At 39.6% G+C, this 16,072-nt stretch overlaps 1 protein-coding gene across 11 annotated transcripts in view; it reads right to left on the bottom strand.

The window, feature by feature from the left end:
• The window catches only part of BCAS3 (BCAS3 microtubule associated cell migration factor), a 514,510-nt gene that overhangs the window by 112,227 nt on the left and 386,211 nt on the right, over positions 1 to 16,072 (bottom strand). For 6 of the 11 annotated variants that reach the window (XM_033091257.1, XM_033091254.1, XM_033091253.1 and 3 more), the window contains one exon: positions 10,371 to 10,427. The exons of the other annotated variants lie outside the window; for them this stretch is intronic. In XM_033091257.1, coding sequence (XP_032947148.1) covers positions 10,371 to 10,427 — 57 coding nt within the window. The remainder of the gene's footprint in view (positions 1 to 10,370; positions 10,428 to 16,072) is intronic. 11 annotated transcript variants of the gene reach the window in all.

Genomic DNA, 16,072 nt, shown 5'->3' with positions numbered 1-16,072 from the left:
AGGCATAAACTACGAAAGTAATTTTACTTTCTAAACCAGTGAGCCTTATATGAAGCACAGAAATGTGCTTGTCACAGTTTTAAAGCAACCTGAAAGTAAGTCTTCCTTTGAGTCGCATTATTATGTCAAGCCTCAAAGGACACTGCTGTGGGTGAGGCAGTACAGTAGCAGCCCAAATGGGGTTAAATCTGTTCAAGGTTTCAAATAAAAAACAAACGTCCACTTAACTTTTATAGGGGATTGTTCTGTAATAATACCAAAGGGAGGGGCTGGCTCTCTTGAATTTTTCCTCAGGGTTGTCTCTATGCTGACTAATGAATAAGGTTGCAACTGGGGTTTTATGTAGGGTCGCAATGGGCCTGACGTTGAAAAAAAAGGATAAAGGATTTAGGTCTTGTGGGTATTATCCTAAGGCTCTTTCTCTTCCAGTTGTTCTTTTATGTATAAATAAGAGCACCAGTCAATTGTCACATTATAGTAACAAGAAAGAGGCAAATCACTTTATCTTTCTGATACTCAGTTGTCCCACATGTAAGCTGAGGAGATTGAAATATAATATATAATTACTCAATCATCTCTAAAGTCCCTTTCAATTAAAATTACATAGTGAAGTTAGAAAAGCACCCCCACTCCCCAAACAACAACAACAACAACAACAACAACAACACACTTCTAAACCTATGCTCCTCAGCTGGAATCTGATGGTAGGATTTCATGAACCACTGGCCCAGAGGTATACCTGACTTGTAATGCTGTTTATTCTGCCCTTCAATCCTGGTGACAGTCTCCTAGTGATACAGCTGATACCCCATCCCCAAGCCCAAATGCCTGAAGGTGATGATTGATGCAACTGTAGAAACATTAGTGATAATGGCTGAGCTCCCAGATGGCTCAGTTGGTTGGAGCGCGGGCTCTCAACCACAAGGTTGCCGGTTCGACTCCCGCAAGGGATGATGGGCTGTGCTCCCTGCGACTAACAACTGGACCTGGAGCTGAGCTGTGCGTCCACAACTAAGATTGAAAGGACAACAACTTGACTTGGATGGAGCTGATGAGTCCTGGGAAAAACACACTACTGTTCCCCCATTAAAAAAAAAGAAATACACACTGCTCCCCAATAAAGTCCTATTCCCCTTCCCCAATAAAATCATTGAAAGAAAAAGAATAAGCTAAGTTTAAAAAAAAATTACTGATAATAATAACAACACAAATGATAGTAATAATGCCAAATAAATGTTATTATTATTAATGATAATAACAGCAAACATTATTGAGCCCTTATCAAGGGTCAGGCGCTGTAATTGTTACATATATTTCTTCCAGTCAATCCTTATAACGACTCTATGAGGACTTAACACTGATACCTCCATTTTGCAGATGAAAAAACTGAGGCTCAGACACAGAGCAGTTAGGCAAGTAGTAGGAGCAAACCGTATAGCAATAAATCATTGGATAGTCAAAATCCAAGAGGGAGGGGGTCTGGCTACCAAACAGTAGAGTAGGATGCGAAGAACAGGATAGAGCTCCTAAGACAGAAGGCTAGTCCACTGAGGTGAAAGCCAGCGGATTTAGCTGAGAGACAGACGGATGCCACTACTGACTCTGCCACTACTGTTGCATGCAGGTCAATTTCCTTGTCTATGAGACAAGGACAGAGGACGAGATAACCTTTCAGGCCCTTTCCAGCTCTGACATTCTCCATGAGGGGCTATGTTCCATAAGGACTCAACAAACGTTTGATTCCCAGGCTTTTTTTTTTTTTTTTTTTAGTTCTTCATTTCTATTTTAAAAAATTGCCTGTTCCCGTGGCCCTGGAATGCCTGCCTCCGGCCCCTCTGGAGCCCTGGGTTATGTGAAAGCAGCCGTGCCAAGCTGGCCCATGGGCGGGGCTGACTCTTCCTGGCTGGCTTGTGACATGTTCCTGACGTACTGTGTGGTCAAGGAGCTGGAACTGGGGGGGCTGAACAAGGGCCAAGCCTTGCACTTCAGCTTCCTGACCTGGCAGCCATTCAGAGAGACCCTGCTAAGTGCTATTTCCTAAATACACTCTCTTTTCATAACAATCTTACCACATTGCTTTCCTTTACAAGCGCTCTTAAAAAAGGGAACTGGACTCCTTCTGGTTAATCTACACAGACTACATTTGGAAACCATCAGAAACTGAACTCTAAACAAAACGTTATTAATGTGTTGTAATCTGCCCTCTATGTTGCAGATGAAAAGAAAATGTTTTATAGTTTCAGAGCATACGTTTTAATTGCCTTTTAAGAGTGCATATACTTTTAGTACTTAGTGTTATAAAACTGTAGTATCTGTTTCTTGATAACTGTTGAGTGATCTCAGCTATTTTTATTAGTTTTTTTCCTTATCCTTTTCTCCCTTTCCCTCCTAAACTGCCACCCATGCAAAGTTCCTTTAGATCAAGCTTGATATAGGGCTCACATATTTGAGATCTTCATTATAAATAGCTCCTTAACAACCTCCACCTCACTATAAAACACTTGTTCCTGAAAATGAGTTCTATAAACAAAGATGGAGTGGGTGGCTTTGTCTAATAACCCAGGATAGCTGGGAACCGAGCAGTCTAGTCTTTTCCCAGTTGCTATTGCTTTTTATGGGGGCCAGATGACCTACGGAGATCTGATGCTCTTGCTACTTTTCTCAACTGTACAGCTTTGTCCCAAGAGACTAACATATCAGTCATCAACCCAGAGGTTTCAAGGGCAGAGTCTTGGACACACCAGGATCCAGTCTTTTTTTCAGCAAGGAATCCCAAATTCATTTGAATCAGGCCTGAAGTTAACGGAGGGGTTGGACTCTCCTCCAGCTTGTCACCAGGGTGACAAACCCCTGGAAGGCCAGGTCACTTGACAGAGTCTGCAGAAGCTGAGGTCTCCATTGTCTCACCTTCCAGTTGGCCAAACAGTGCTCAGCTCTTGGTCCAGTGATATAAGACTGAATCACAGGCTCACAGGAAATGAAATGACCTTTTCTGAGCTAAGGGTTTCCTGGGACAGGGCCAGGGGATGAAGGGGTTTGGCCATCTGAATTACTGGCTAGGAGGAAACAGTAGAATTAAGCATTGGGTCTCCTGAGTGGTCCAAGCATGATGTGAATGAAGCACCACAACAGCAGCCACAAGTGACAAAACCTTTGCGATAAACCTTTCCAGGATTACCCAATGTCCGATCATGTTCAAAAGCCAGATTCACAGACTGCTCGGACCAGAAGGGCCCATAGAGATGATGTGGTTCATCACTCATTTTCAGGTGAGGAAACTGAAGCCAAGATGGGCAGTAACTTGCCCAAGGTCTCATGGCCTAGGTGAGCTTGGTTAGAAGCCTGGTTTCTAGTTCTCCATCCTGGCTCCTCACCACCTACTTCCATCAGAAAGGAAAGGAAGAAGCATCACTGAAAGGAATTCCCTTTAGTTGTCCAAATATGGGAGCCTGTGCCCTTTAATTTCAGTTTCTTTTTAGAGATAGTCATCTTCCTTATCGCAAACATTAACTCAAATGTTTCTTACGACGTCTCCAGTGTTTCCCTAATGCCTTCATGACTCACTGGATATTATGGCTTGATACAGTACAGAGCTGTGCTCGGTTACAACCTTAATTTCTAAAGGGATTTTTTTTTTTTTTTTTTTTATGAAAAACAAGCCTTGCACAATAGATTGAGAATTCTTCCAATGGCTCAGCAGGCCCGACTTTCACAACACACCAGAGTTCACTCTGTGTGAAGGAGCAGTTGCTCATAAATCTACTTCTTTCCTTTAAAATTATCAAAACTTGAATTTTAAATTGGCTTTCCTTCCCTACTCTCCCTTTAATAACCTTTTACTTTATATGTGTGCTGAGGAGGATAAATGAACTAGGAACATTGAGGTCTTACTGCATACAATCATGAGGCAAAGCTCTCTACTGGGCCCAGGGAATGACCTTTCCTAAAACTTCCACCAAACAAACCCAAGGAAAAGAACTTCCCGATAGAAAAGCAAGGCCATTTCACAGCCTTCTCTAGTTCTACAATGGCTGCTGTTATTCAGTACCTTGTTTTTTGATCCTCTCCAAGCCTGCCTCATTCAATGTCTCATTCTTAATCTTTGGGGCAGGTGACATTGTAATACCCTAAAAAAAAAATCAGCTCAAAACAAAGCTTTAAAAAATTGGCTCATCACATTTTTTTGTATTCCATGGGTCTATAAACTAGAGCCAGTGAGTCTTTCTCCTGGGTGGTAGTTATAAAAACTATTGGGCAGAGAACAGCTAGTTAAACATCGTTGGAAATAACTCCTTCTACCACCATTCTACAACCACTTCTAAACAATTCTCTTCTGAGATACTGGAAACATGAACAAAGAGTTTTTCTATAAGACAGGTTAAGGGAAATCTCTTCCATTCAGTAGCTTTTGCATGAATTGGTGCTCCTAAAAAAATGATTTCTTCAGCCAGGGACACAAATTCAATTGCTGGGATACTAGACCTAGATAGAGTCTGTCTCTCCTGCTGAGATCTCTCTCCTTAAGATTTCAGCAATAGTTTTTGGGTATGTTTCGTGACTTCTTGTGCTAGCAAATAAGCCTTTGGAGGATTAAAATTAACTCTTCTCATCGTAGTTTAAGGAGCACTCTGCTCTGGGAACATTAAAAAAAAAAAAAAAAAAAAGCCCCGGTCCTGAGCCAAATACCCAGTCTAGTAATGCTGATAATGATTTCAATGCTCTTATTTTAAAAATAAAAGTTTTACAGGAGTTGTAGAGGAAAGAGGGAAAAGATATACATTAATCTAAACAACTTCCTCTCTTTAAGATCAAGGAAGAATGAGGTTTTATGCTACAAGTATGTGAGAGTATATTACTACTTTAAACGACTCCAAGTGGTTTAAAGCATTAAAAGTGAACATACTGCTTGAAACTTCTTGACCTACAGACCTAAAGCAGTCACTCACCTTGTCCTATGTATCCTAATATGGACGAAATAGAATATTCATCCATATTAGAAGTCCTGGTGTTGCACGTGTTAGAAAGCTTAAAATCAGGCTGTCAGAAGTGGTCATGTGCCACAAAGCTGGCCAGATAACTCCCCACAATGACACAATCCTGGAATGACCACCGAGGGACTCAGGTCACTGTCACTTCTTCCCAGCTGAGGAAGCACGAAGCAGGCGAGTCTGCACCCTGCGTCTTTTGCCCTCCGTCCTCCTGAGGCCCAAGGCTCTGAGGTAATTCATGCCAGGCTGGGGCTTAGACCCTCCACTGCCATTATATTTATGAGTTGTTTTCTTTGAAAAGTCCTGGGGGATAGGCTGTAACCATTGAAGGGAGTAGTTCTTTACATTTCCATTTGTCTTTTTAAGTATTATCAGCCATAACTAGAAAATCTATTCCTTTACATTTGGACAAGGAACACAGAGAGAAATTGTAGGAAATCATCCATTCCAACTCAAAAGCAAAAACAAGCCTTTAAAAGTGCTTCAATTTTCAGACTCAGATAGAGTACCATCCATGATAGGTACAAAGGGGTGGGATCAGAAGAGGTTCCCTTGGCTGCCTTGATACGGAAAGGATTCAAGAAGTGCTCAGGAAGGCAGAAAGCTCTCCAACAGAAGCTAATTCAAAAGAGATTTCCAAGACAACATCCAAACCAAAGAGATGTGGAAAACTTCAGAACAGCATCCTAACAAAACATCCCAACAACGTACCCTAACTCCTTTTTGTAAACCCACAACTGGTAGGAGCAAAGTTCCAATGTGACAGCCTTTTAAAGCAGCAAGTTGCAACCACAAGTGTGGTTGCTCTTCCAGTGTTATTTTCTTGGAGAAAATTAAATGGGTGGGTAGGGAAGCAAACCCACGAGGACTGCAGTTTACAAGTCCTGAGGCCTGGGAGGTAAGATGCGTGGAACCTTGGAGTGGGGGCCTCACGGTAGAGAGAAGAAATCTAACCTTATTGCATGAGGTGGCTAAGATCGCTGGCTGCTCATCAGGCAGAGTATACTGCTCTATATTTGCAAAACTACTCAATAAAATTTTACTGGCAAGGCAAAAGGAGAAACATCTGCTGTAGTCAAGAGCAGCTGTGGTCAGCAATAAGGCAGCTGGCACAAGGTCAAGGCTGTTCTTGCTGGTAGGTGGTATTGTGGTCACCAGTAATTACTTTGGAGAATTTCATGGAGTCAAGGATAACTAAATGGACAAAGAACATTTTATTTTACTTTCTATCTTTAGCCTAGAAGCAAAAATCGTGACATGCTGTACAGAATTCAGAAGTCCAATGCAGGCCATATTTTTCACAGCAGAACTTTATACCTCAAAGACTGGAAACCCTTAAATGAAAGTGTTTCAAACAATATGTTCTTAACGAGTGACCCCTCCACTCATTATTTCTGATTGAACAGTTCCTATAGATTGCATTAGTCTGTGTTTCCTTCTGAAAGATATATAATAGAATACCATAAAGAAAATGTGAAAATTGTATTTAGCAAATCAATAAAGGTTTCAAGTTTTTAAAAACCTCATCTTTATCAGATTTGCACGATATCTCCGAAGTTAAATAACTCTACATTGAATAGGAATTTGGAGTGTAAATAAAAATCTGTTCAATGCATGCAGTTGTAATAATGTTTCACAGAATGATGAATGTCTGAAAGTAGAAGTTAAATTAATATACAGTGTACTTAAAAAATTAAACACTTGGGAAATAACCTTTTGAGTCACTGGAAAATGACAAAGTCTAAAGATATTTCAATCAAGTTAATTTCAATACCAAAGCAATGCATTTTTCTCACTAGAAACTATATGGAAAAACAAATTAACCAAAATGGGTCTCCACATGATGGGATAACATCAGCCCCAAAGAGAACTTCATGATTGCTTGTCAGTCACAGACACTCAAAGGCAAAACGAGCCATATTCCTTTTAAATCATGTCAAGGCTGAATGTTTGATACTGTATTAAAATGAAAGCATGACTTGCATTTAAAAAAGAAAAGAAGATTCTCTTACCAACCAAGAGAGAAGAGCCGCAACAATAGGTATAATTCAGATAAACAGGCTCCAGTGAGGTCATGCCAGCTGAGCCATGTCCAAAATGTTATTAGCTATGCTATTCCAATATGTGGGTCCACTCCCTGACCACTGGGGCTCTTAGACTATCCTTCGATAGTTTTGGAAGGAGAGGGAGAGACCCAAGGACCAATTTCAATCTATTTTAAACCTATTCCTTACTCAACCATCTCCGGAATGCTATCTTAGACAGACCACGTGTTGGGTCATGATAGGTACAGGGCGCTCCCAGGACAGAAAAGAATCCTTGGTCAGTATGTGAGGCAGGCCAAATCGGGGTGTTAGAAGGCTAGTATTTTAAGTGTCAGCCCTCTCAATCACTGTGGGACCTTCGGCAGATCACTTGAACCCTCCAAGCTTCATTTCTGCTCATAGGAAGAGTCCCCCCGGTTTTAACATTACACTGAGTCCACAAAGACTACGTAGGTCTCTAGACCCTAAAGAGCTGCCCCTTCAGCTCCGCAGCCCTCGTGACTTTGCACGAGGCAGTGAGAGGTACCTAACAATCTCCTGTTGTGTTTCCTTCAATCAGACCTTCACTACCATTAAAAAGAAGTATAAAATTTAGGTGTTTCCTTACAAGCTGCTTTTTATCATGGCCCAAGATATGGTTGTTACAATAAAGCCTACCCTCTGAAACCACCAATAGTAGGCAGAGAAGTACTTGTGTAACTTTGATTTGCACGTATAAAATTTTCTATCATATTGTTTGGAAATAACTTTTTCCCTTTTCCGTTTTCTAGAGATCAATAAGATTTGCTTGAATACTGCCTAAAATTACCACCTGTTAAAGTGCATTTAGAAAGATGAATAGTGACATCACAAACTACTACGCAATTATATAGCCAAGTCTTAAAAAACTTTGCTCCTTCCCTGTATATCCCATTTTGTAACATGCAGAGTAAATGAAGTCTGTGAGCAATTTTAACACTAAAGTAAAATAATCTTCCGGATTTTACCTATTATTACTCTTTTATGGAACATAATTTTGCTAACTTCTAGTCACCCTGTTTCCAAACTCATGCCTTTGTTCATGTTATTCCATAGACTGAATGGACTTTCCTTAATTTTTTTTTTAACCTATTGAGAACCCACTTCTTTGTCTTTTAAAGACACCACCGTCTAAAGAATTGATGAAATAAACCCTGCTATATCCAATGATGGGATAGTATGCACCCATTATATGAGAGTATAAATGAAATTCTCAAAGATCTGCTGGGAACAAACTGGGGTGAGTTTGTGGTAGTTAGAGAACGGTGATCAATACTATTCCTTCTAGTCAACATTGGCTCAAAAATAGTGAGACAAATGCCTCTGCAAAAAGCAGGTAGAAGAGAAAATATGAATGTGAGTTTCCCTTTTAGCTTCCTGAATTCCAGGCTTTTGGCATTTCATGAGATGGTAACTATAGGTTCTGCCACAGTTCTTTGCAATACTTGCTTTCAGAGATGTCCTTCTAATTGGAGGAAGGGTCTACCCATCATAGGCTAGTCAGTGAGGACGTTCTTGTCATGTCTAAAGCATCATCTATAAAGAGAGGAGGGCTGGGGTCTGGGTCTAGCAACAGTACCCAGATATGGATTGGGTTCAAAATAGATGTGAAAGTTACTAAAACACCACTGTAAATATATTTATGTGTTTGAAGAGATATAGATTTGTGAAAGGGCTAACCAGGCCATATCTAAGGGTCTCTTTTAGGTCTAATTCTGATACTTATATTGTCTTCCTCATGTACTTCGCTTCTTTCTCTTGGATAACAAGAGCCATTCTGGTCCAGGATGTACCTACCAATGGAAAATCATTCCCCTTTCATTAAAACACACACACACACACACACCCTGAATCTTATTCCATTATCATGAAGGCGCTTAGGTTTCTTAGAAAAATTAAGCATTTATTCAACAAACATTTTTTTAACTACCTATGTGTTAAATGCTGTTAGTAGGGAGGGAAAGTACAATTTTCAAACTGGTTTTACCTATGAACTATTACTTTATTTGGCCTATTTAGTTTTTCTCCTCTTCCATGATTAGCATAAAGAGACAAATACATTGTTGTGTGTGTGTGTGTTTTAAAGCATGGCATGAGACAACAAGTAGAGAACAACAGAGCCAAGGAAACATGCAGGTGCTGGGTGGTCAAACAAGCTGACTTACCAGCGTTGCCACTTGCTCCTATATACCAACCTACTAATCAATAATAATAGCAAATTCCTCCCTGACTTTCAGAGTCACTTTCAAATAGTCAAACCTCTAATGTCAAATCTATGGATTTAATGTATCTACTGTATAGAAGGTCCCCCAAAGAAAGCCTAATTGGATTGTAATTTCGGGTTGGATTCTTTCGACGGGTGAGAGGTGGGGGAGAAGGGGGCAAAGGGATTGAGGGGAAGGAAGCAGAAGGTTTCTCATGGCAAGATTTCTTTCATGCCCAAACACAGGAAAATTCCCAAGGAAGACTGGCATATTGAAATCTAATCAAATGCCTAACCTATTTTTGCCCTCGAATTCATCAAAATCATTTCAAGAATAACAACCCTCCATACCTTTTAAGAAAGCTTTTTTTTGGGGGGGAAGCTCTAGTTAAGATATACTTCAGTGTGTTTGAGGTTAATTTCAAAGAAATAAGCTCTTTACTCATAGGGCTCGATATTACAGGCAAATGAATTTGGTCCACTGAATCAGAGCTGTTTTGAACTTCCCAGGGTATGTGTGGTAAAATTGGTAAGTTTTAAAGGCGCATCAGCTACAACTCATCCCTTGTGATATCATGGTGTAGTGGAAATCATGGACTTTGGAATCAGAGAAACCTGAGTTCAAAGCCTATCTTCTTCTCTTAGGCTTAGTTCTCTTATCTGTAAAATGAAAGCACTACTCTCCCTGGCAGGATAGATTTGAGAATAAGAAATGATGCATATAAAGTGCCTATGGGTGTGTCTGTCACAGGTAGTTATTCAATAAAGGGAGTTCCTGCCATTATTATTATTATTATTATTATTATTATTATTATTATTATTAATTGAGGTGACCTGGTTACAATTCCCAAACATCCAAAAGATGTTTTTACCTATACCAAAATATCTGTCACCAAGACAATGTAACTGCCCTCACAGAAAACGCCAGTCAAAATATTTTTAGCATGTACATATTTAAAACTCAAGTATATCAGACTTAGGGTTGTGAACTTCCAACACAGCAGTTACGGCTTCACATACCTGAGTGTTCTTTTAAAAAAATATATTCACATTTAAAAGGTCAAGTTGTAAAGCCATTTGATTAAAATAGTAATAAAAGAGTAAACATTAACTCACAATTCCTCCTTTGGTCTTTACTATTCCAAGTGGTATCACCTCCAGAATAAGCTGCACCTTAAGACATTTTGAGATTATCTTGATTAAAATCTTTAAGTTCTTAATTTTAAGTAGGGAAAACCTAATCTCCAAAAGCCAAGTTTAATACTTTTAGCATGATCTAGATCTTAACAGAGCGTGCCATCCTTTGCTACTCCTGGAACATTAACACATTGAAACATGATCACCCAAAGTAAACGAAATTCCCTTCTTATATTAATTTTAAAGCCACTGACAAAACGCAAATAATTAACATTAGAAGGGAAAGATTGCTCATCATTGGCCACCCTAATTTCCAAAAGCACCATAAATTACAGAAAGCTTATCTCTAGAATTTCAACAGATTTCCCAAAGGTTTCAGAGCTATCTGCTTGAGGTCTTGCAAATTGAATTAAAAAACAAAACAAAACAAAGCAAATACAAACCCTCCCCCCCCGCCCTCCAAAAAATGTATAGCTATAGTCAGTACTTCAAACTCAAGCTTTCCTCTTGGGTATGTACTATCCTTAATGGTAATGCCATTCAAACTGGTGTGTCCGCTCCAAATTTACTATGCAGAGAATTTGTTTGAACCCAAGCTAAATAATGACGTTGGTGCTAATGAACTCCTAGCAGGTTATATTATGTTAACCTGCTCTTTTATTCACTCTTGCTTTTCTTTGCTTTTTCTTCCCCTTCTTCTTTTTTTTTTTTTTTTGTAATTTCTTTTTGTTTGTTGTTGTTTTTTTAAATTAAAATTATTACTCTTGCATTTCAAAAATAATCTCCCTAAATCAGCCCCTGATCCTTCCCCTAAGAACTGTAAACCCAACCTAGATGCCATACACAGGAAAAATGGACACAAATATATGCTATATTGCTTCTATTGCTAAAAATATCCACTAATAAATTGAAAAATCTGAGCCATCCAAGCATTTGGATTTCTTATTTGCTTGTCTGGTCTATCTGCAATATCCATTTCGATTTTTGCTATTTCTAGCCATGAAGCTATCACAGGAGTTGGCCTCAGGGCCCTGAGAGGAAATCTGGCTTCCACCTCTGGGACACACGTTTCAGTGCTTATGTCTGACTGACCCTGCCAATCACCCCTCCCAGAAGCCACAAGCCTGGCTTACAATAACAGAGTATATCAAAGAGGACAGGAAAGAAAACAAGACGGTGGCAGGGTCAGCAGAGGATAAGAATACGGTGAAGATGCCCTGTGGAAACCGGGAAGTGGGGAGCCATATGCTAATGGTATCAAATGTGTTTCTCAGAAAAGGCAACGTCATAAATGCATACAAGACCTAAACTGCCCAAGTCACCTCTGTACTACTGCAAAAATCACTGTCAAAAGTAACTGGGAGAGCAGATTGTCTCGTTATGACGGAATTGGTTAAGAAGAAATATTGCTGTTCGTATGAACTTATTACCTAGAACCCATATGCTTAAGCCAACTCAGAGTGGTGATCATGGTAACTGTATGTTGATCTCCAGTACAAAGATTATTCATGTAAAGTAATTCTCTTCACTATAACCATCCAATTCCAGAATAGTGTTAATCCAGTAAAATCAAGCTTCTTGCCGCCATATAAAAATATGTCTAATCCATCCTGCATTATGATCATAAAGTCAGCAAATTGAAAAGGCATGGAGAGTAGAATAGAAACGTGGTTAAGAGCTGACGGGTGTATAGTCAGTCTGGGTTTGAATCTTGACTGCCACTTATGTATGGACTGTGTGATTTTGGCAAAGCTACTCAGTTTCTCTGAATCTCAGTTACTTAGTTTTTCTGAATCAGGTTTTTCAGAGAATTATTATGAGGGCAGATGGTAAACTTTCAATACATGTTAACTTATTATTATTAAAGATAGCTATGTAAAAGCTAAAGATAACTTTTAATAGCTTCTTGATTTACCAAATAAAGGTGACTCGCTTAGACCTGGAATTCTCAATTTACTTTTTAGGCTCAATCTACTTTTTCAGACTTCTCTTCTACTACTTCCCTTCACATTCACGATTCAACTTTCCTGCCTCTATTCCTTTATTTCTGCTGTTCCCGCTGCATAAAATCACCTTTAGAGCCACCTTTAAAGATTCAAGCCTACCTTCCTTCAAAGTTAGTTCAATGATATCTTCTCTAAAAAGTCTTTATCTTTCTCATTCCACCTTCACTAAATTACTCATAATATTTAGTAACCTTTCGGCAATTGACAATTTCATGCTATCTGCTATACTCATTTGTATATAAATAGAGTATCTAGCACAGGGCTTTGTCCATAGTAGCACTTAATAAATGTTTGTTAAAGGAATCGAAGAATACCCATTATTATCTCTCCAACATAAGATCTAAGAGAATGAGCAACTTGCCTTCACCCTCCCACTTCCCCGCAGAACACCAGGAAAATGCCACTGCCTCATTAACTCTGGCGGGACAGGAGACAGAAGTTGCCAGGAGTCTGAGCTATGATAGTTGGCACTGTTCTCTTTGCCATCCAAGGAGTTAAAACTGAGTCCCAAGGAGATAAAAATCTCTGGTTTTATTGTTTAGTGAGGCTGCCTGACAAACGAAGATCCAGTTGCAATTGTAACATTCCAAGCTCATAAGGCGCCAAGTTTTACTAACTATAATTTAACGGGTCCGACTGCTGCAGTCCAAATTCTTGTTTGGATAATCAGCCTTTGTTTGAATATGTTCAAAAACAGTACAGGCTAGCATTAGCCTCTGGGTATGTCATGTGAGCTGATTACCCTGTGGCTCCCAGTAGCAGAAACTCATACACAAGAGGAGGATTATTTTCCTAGTATTACTGTTAGGCTAACATATAATCAGTCTTTTCCCCCAGTCTCCACATCTCCTCCACAGCCTTCCCCAACCTTTTTTTTTTCCTGTCTTTCTTTATTCCTCTCTCTGTTTTTTCTTCTTTCCTTTTTTTAAAATAATTCAAAAGTCTTCTTTCCAAGTTCACACAAAGTTTAAAGGTGAAAAGGTCAAGAAAGTTTCATGGCTGTGGCTGTTTAGAAAGGGGTAGGATTGACTGGGGTCTCTAGCTCTGCGTCTGCTACGGGCTCAAAAATCTCATATTTCACTGTACTTCTGCAGCGCCCACTCTCCTTGACACAGTCTGTCTGGAATGAAATTAAGCCTTTGTTAATAATTTTTTACATAATAGAATAATAATAACTACCTGCAAACAATCATTTCATACATAGGTAACTCAAGTGATTCATTTGTTAAAAAAAAAAAAATTCCAAATTCTCAAAATTGTATTTTAATTGACGGGATCTCATTTGGGATCTGGCCATCCAGCCTGCCTGCAAGTCATTCGACTATAACTAGCCAAGAAGGATTCTGGAAACTCTGCACCCATCCTGTCACCTGGGCCTTGTCTGGCTATTCCTAAACAACCTGAATGAGTTAACACACTAAAAATGTTTAAGACAGTGTCTGGCTGACAGAAAATGCTAAACAGTATTTGCTATGATTGTTTTTGGGAAGAAATCCTGACTCAAAGGTACAGTTCTAACAATCAGAGGAAAAACTGCAGGCTGGGAAAGGCTGGAATGATTAGCCTTCCGTATGTGAGTTGGTGAAATAATGCAAACTGAGAAACTAAAGTGGGAGCTCTAAACTGGTGTGGAATCCTAGGTGTAAATCGGGCCCCAGCAGCTCCTGCATTGCTAGAGGGAAGCCCACCAAAGGAGAAGGAAACTCCGCTCCCTGGGAGGGAGAGCTGTTTATTTTGCAATTAACAACAGCAAAGGAACACTTTCAGAAATTTTTTCCTGGAAGGCTCAGAATTTAATCCTATACAACAGTTTGGTATTGAATCTGCAAGGTATTAGCTGCGATGACAGGCAGAAATGAGAGTAGTTTTGAGCGGGCTCCAGTTAGAGAGGGATGGAGGGAACCAAGAAAGGCCCTTTTAGGGCCAAAATTCCAAACTATGCAGTAATCTAGGATTTGAGAGAGGAGAGGAAGAAAAAACAGGGAGCTGCACAGCAGTGCTCAGTGGGAAATGTTAGGAAGTGAGGTCTCATGGTGGAAGATTTACCATTTCTCTGCTCTGCATTCTTGCATCATGCATTCTGAGGTGAAGGAAGAGGGTTTCTATTGTGAATTTCCACAACTTCTAAAATAGTTGTCGTATGTTTAGATCTGTACTTGTCTTTAATATCAATGAATTATATCTTCTACTAAAATCATACGGTAATTTGAGACCTTTTTTTCTCCCTGATGTGGGTAACTGAATGAAAAAAACACACCCACTGATTTTAATAATGCTCAATTCACATTAATTAGAATTATAGAATACCACAGCTGGAAGAGCTCTTAAAGATCAAATAAAGTAGAAGTGCCTCAGGGGCCAGCACTGAGGCAAGAGAAGGATTTTCCCTGTACCCTCCGTGAACGACACATCTTCACTCATATTGGGATCTTGTAGAATATTTCACTAGAAAAAGTTTCTGCTTTGGGGATAAGGGTTTAAGAGAGAGATCTTGAAAACCAAAGAGTTGGTCCAATCCTTTCATTTTAAAGTTAAAGAAACACAGAACAGGGAGGTTGTGATTTGTCCAAGGTCCCTCAGTGAGCGGAGGACAGGGTTAAGACAAGAATCCCTCTCCAGCCTTCCAGTTTGCATCTGCTTCATCCACAAACCATATCTGTCTGCTCCACTTTTTAGGGGAGCCCTCTGTTACTGTGTTTCTGCTCACAAGACTGCAACCTAAAAAGAAATCCTTCTAAGAAATATTTAACTAGTACAATAAGTCACATTAACAATCATTTTTTAGATCTGGACAATGAACTAAGACAAGTCTGGTTGATGGCCATCTTTAGTTGTAAAATCACTTCTGCGAAAGCCATTAACCACAAAGTGTTCTGGGAAGCTCGGGTTTTATAACAAAACCTGTAAAAGCCTGGGGTCAGAACTTTTCCCTGGGGCTCAAAGGTGTGAAGCTTCCGAAATGAAACTTGGGCATTCAGAACCTTTCTCATCAGCTCTAATCTTCACCACCTCCTTTCCCTTATCCCTCAAAGAGAGTCGCTAGATAATATGGAGAAAACAAACAAAAAGAAAAAGAAGTATTTTTAGCCTTTCCTTAAGTGGTGACAAAGTTTATCACACTCCCACTTAAATTAGTCACACAGGTTAGTCCCAAGGGAGAGCAGGCTAGCTACAGATCATTGCAAAGGAATGACTACTTGGAGGCCTAAAACAAACACTTAAGCACATGGTTCCATCTGGAAATACAGTCAAATACAAGCATATTCCATGAAATTCCAAACTGATGCAGGCAACATAAGTTTGTATCTTACAATAGTAGCTCAAGTTAGCTGTTATGGTCTGCTGAGTAGATGTATGGCTGTAAAATAATAATAAACACAATAGTATTATAATAATGATAATAATTATGATTGCCACTACACATAATCACAAGGGCTGACGAAATTAACTAGAGCAGCAATGGAGAAGAGAGAGAATTGAGAATAGGACTTGCAAAGAATTTCCCATCATTTGGCTTCTTTTTCCTTTTCAGAAAGAGAAAATGGGTCCTGGATCCTCAGGATGAAACTCGGGACTTAGGGTTGTTAAAGATTTTCTTCATGAGCAAGAGGGTTTTCAGGGCAGCACTAGCACATGGGCCATGAAATGGGTTCTATTCTTGGGTCTGCCAAACTG

Source organism: Rhinolophus ferrumequinum, chromosome 21 (genome assembly GCF_004115265.2).
Source record: "Rhinolophus ferrumequinum isolate MPI-CBG mRhiFer1 chromosome 21, mRhiFer1_v1.p, whole genome shotgun sequence".
Taxonomy (NCBI): Eukaryota; Metazoa; Chordata; class Mammalia; order Chiroptera; family Rhinolophidae; genus Rhinolophus; species Rhinolophus ferrumequinum.
This window is presented reverse-complemented; position numbering and strand designations above follow the sequence as displayed.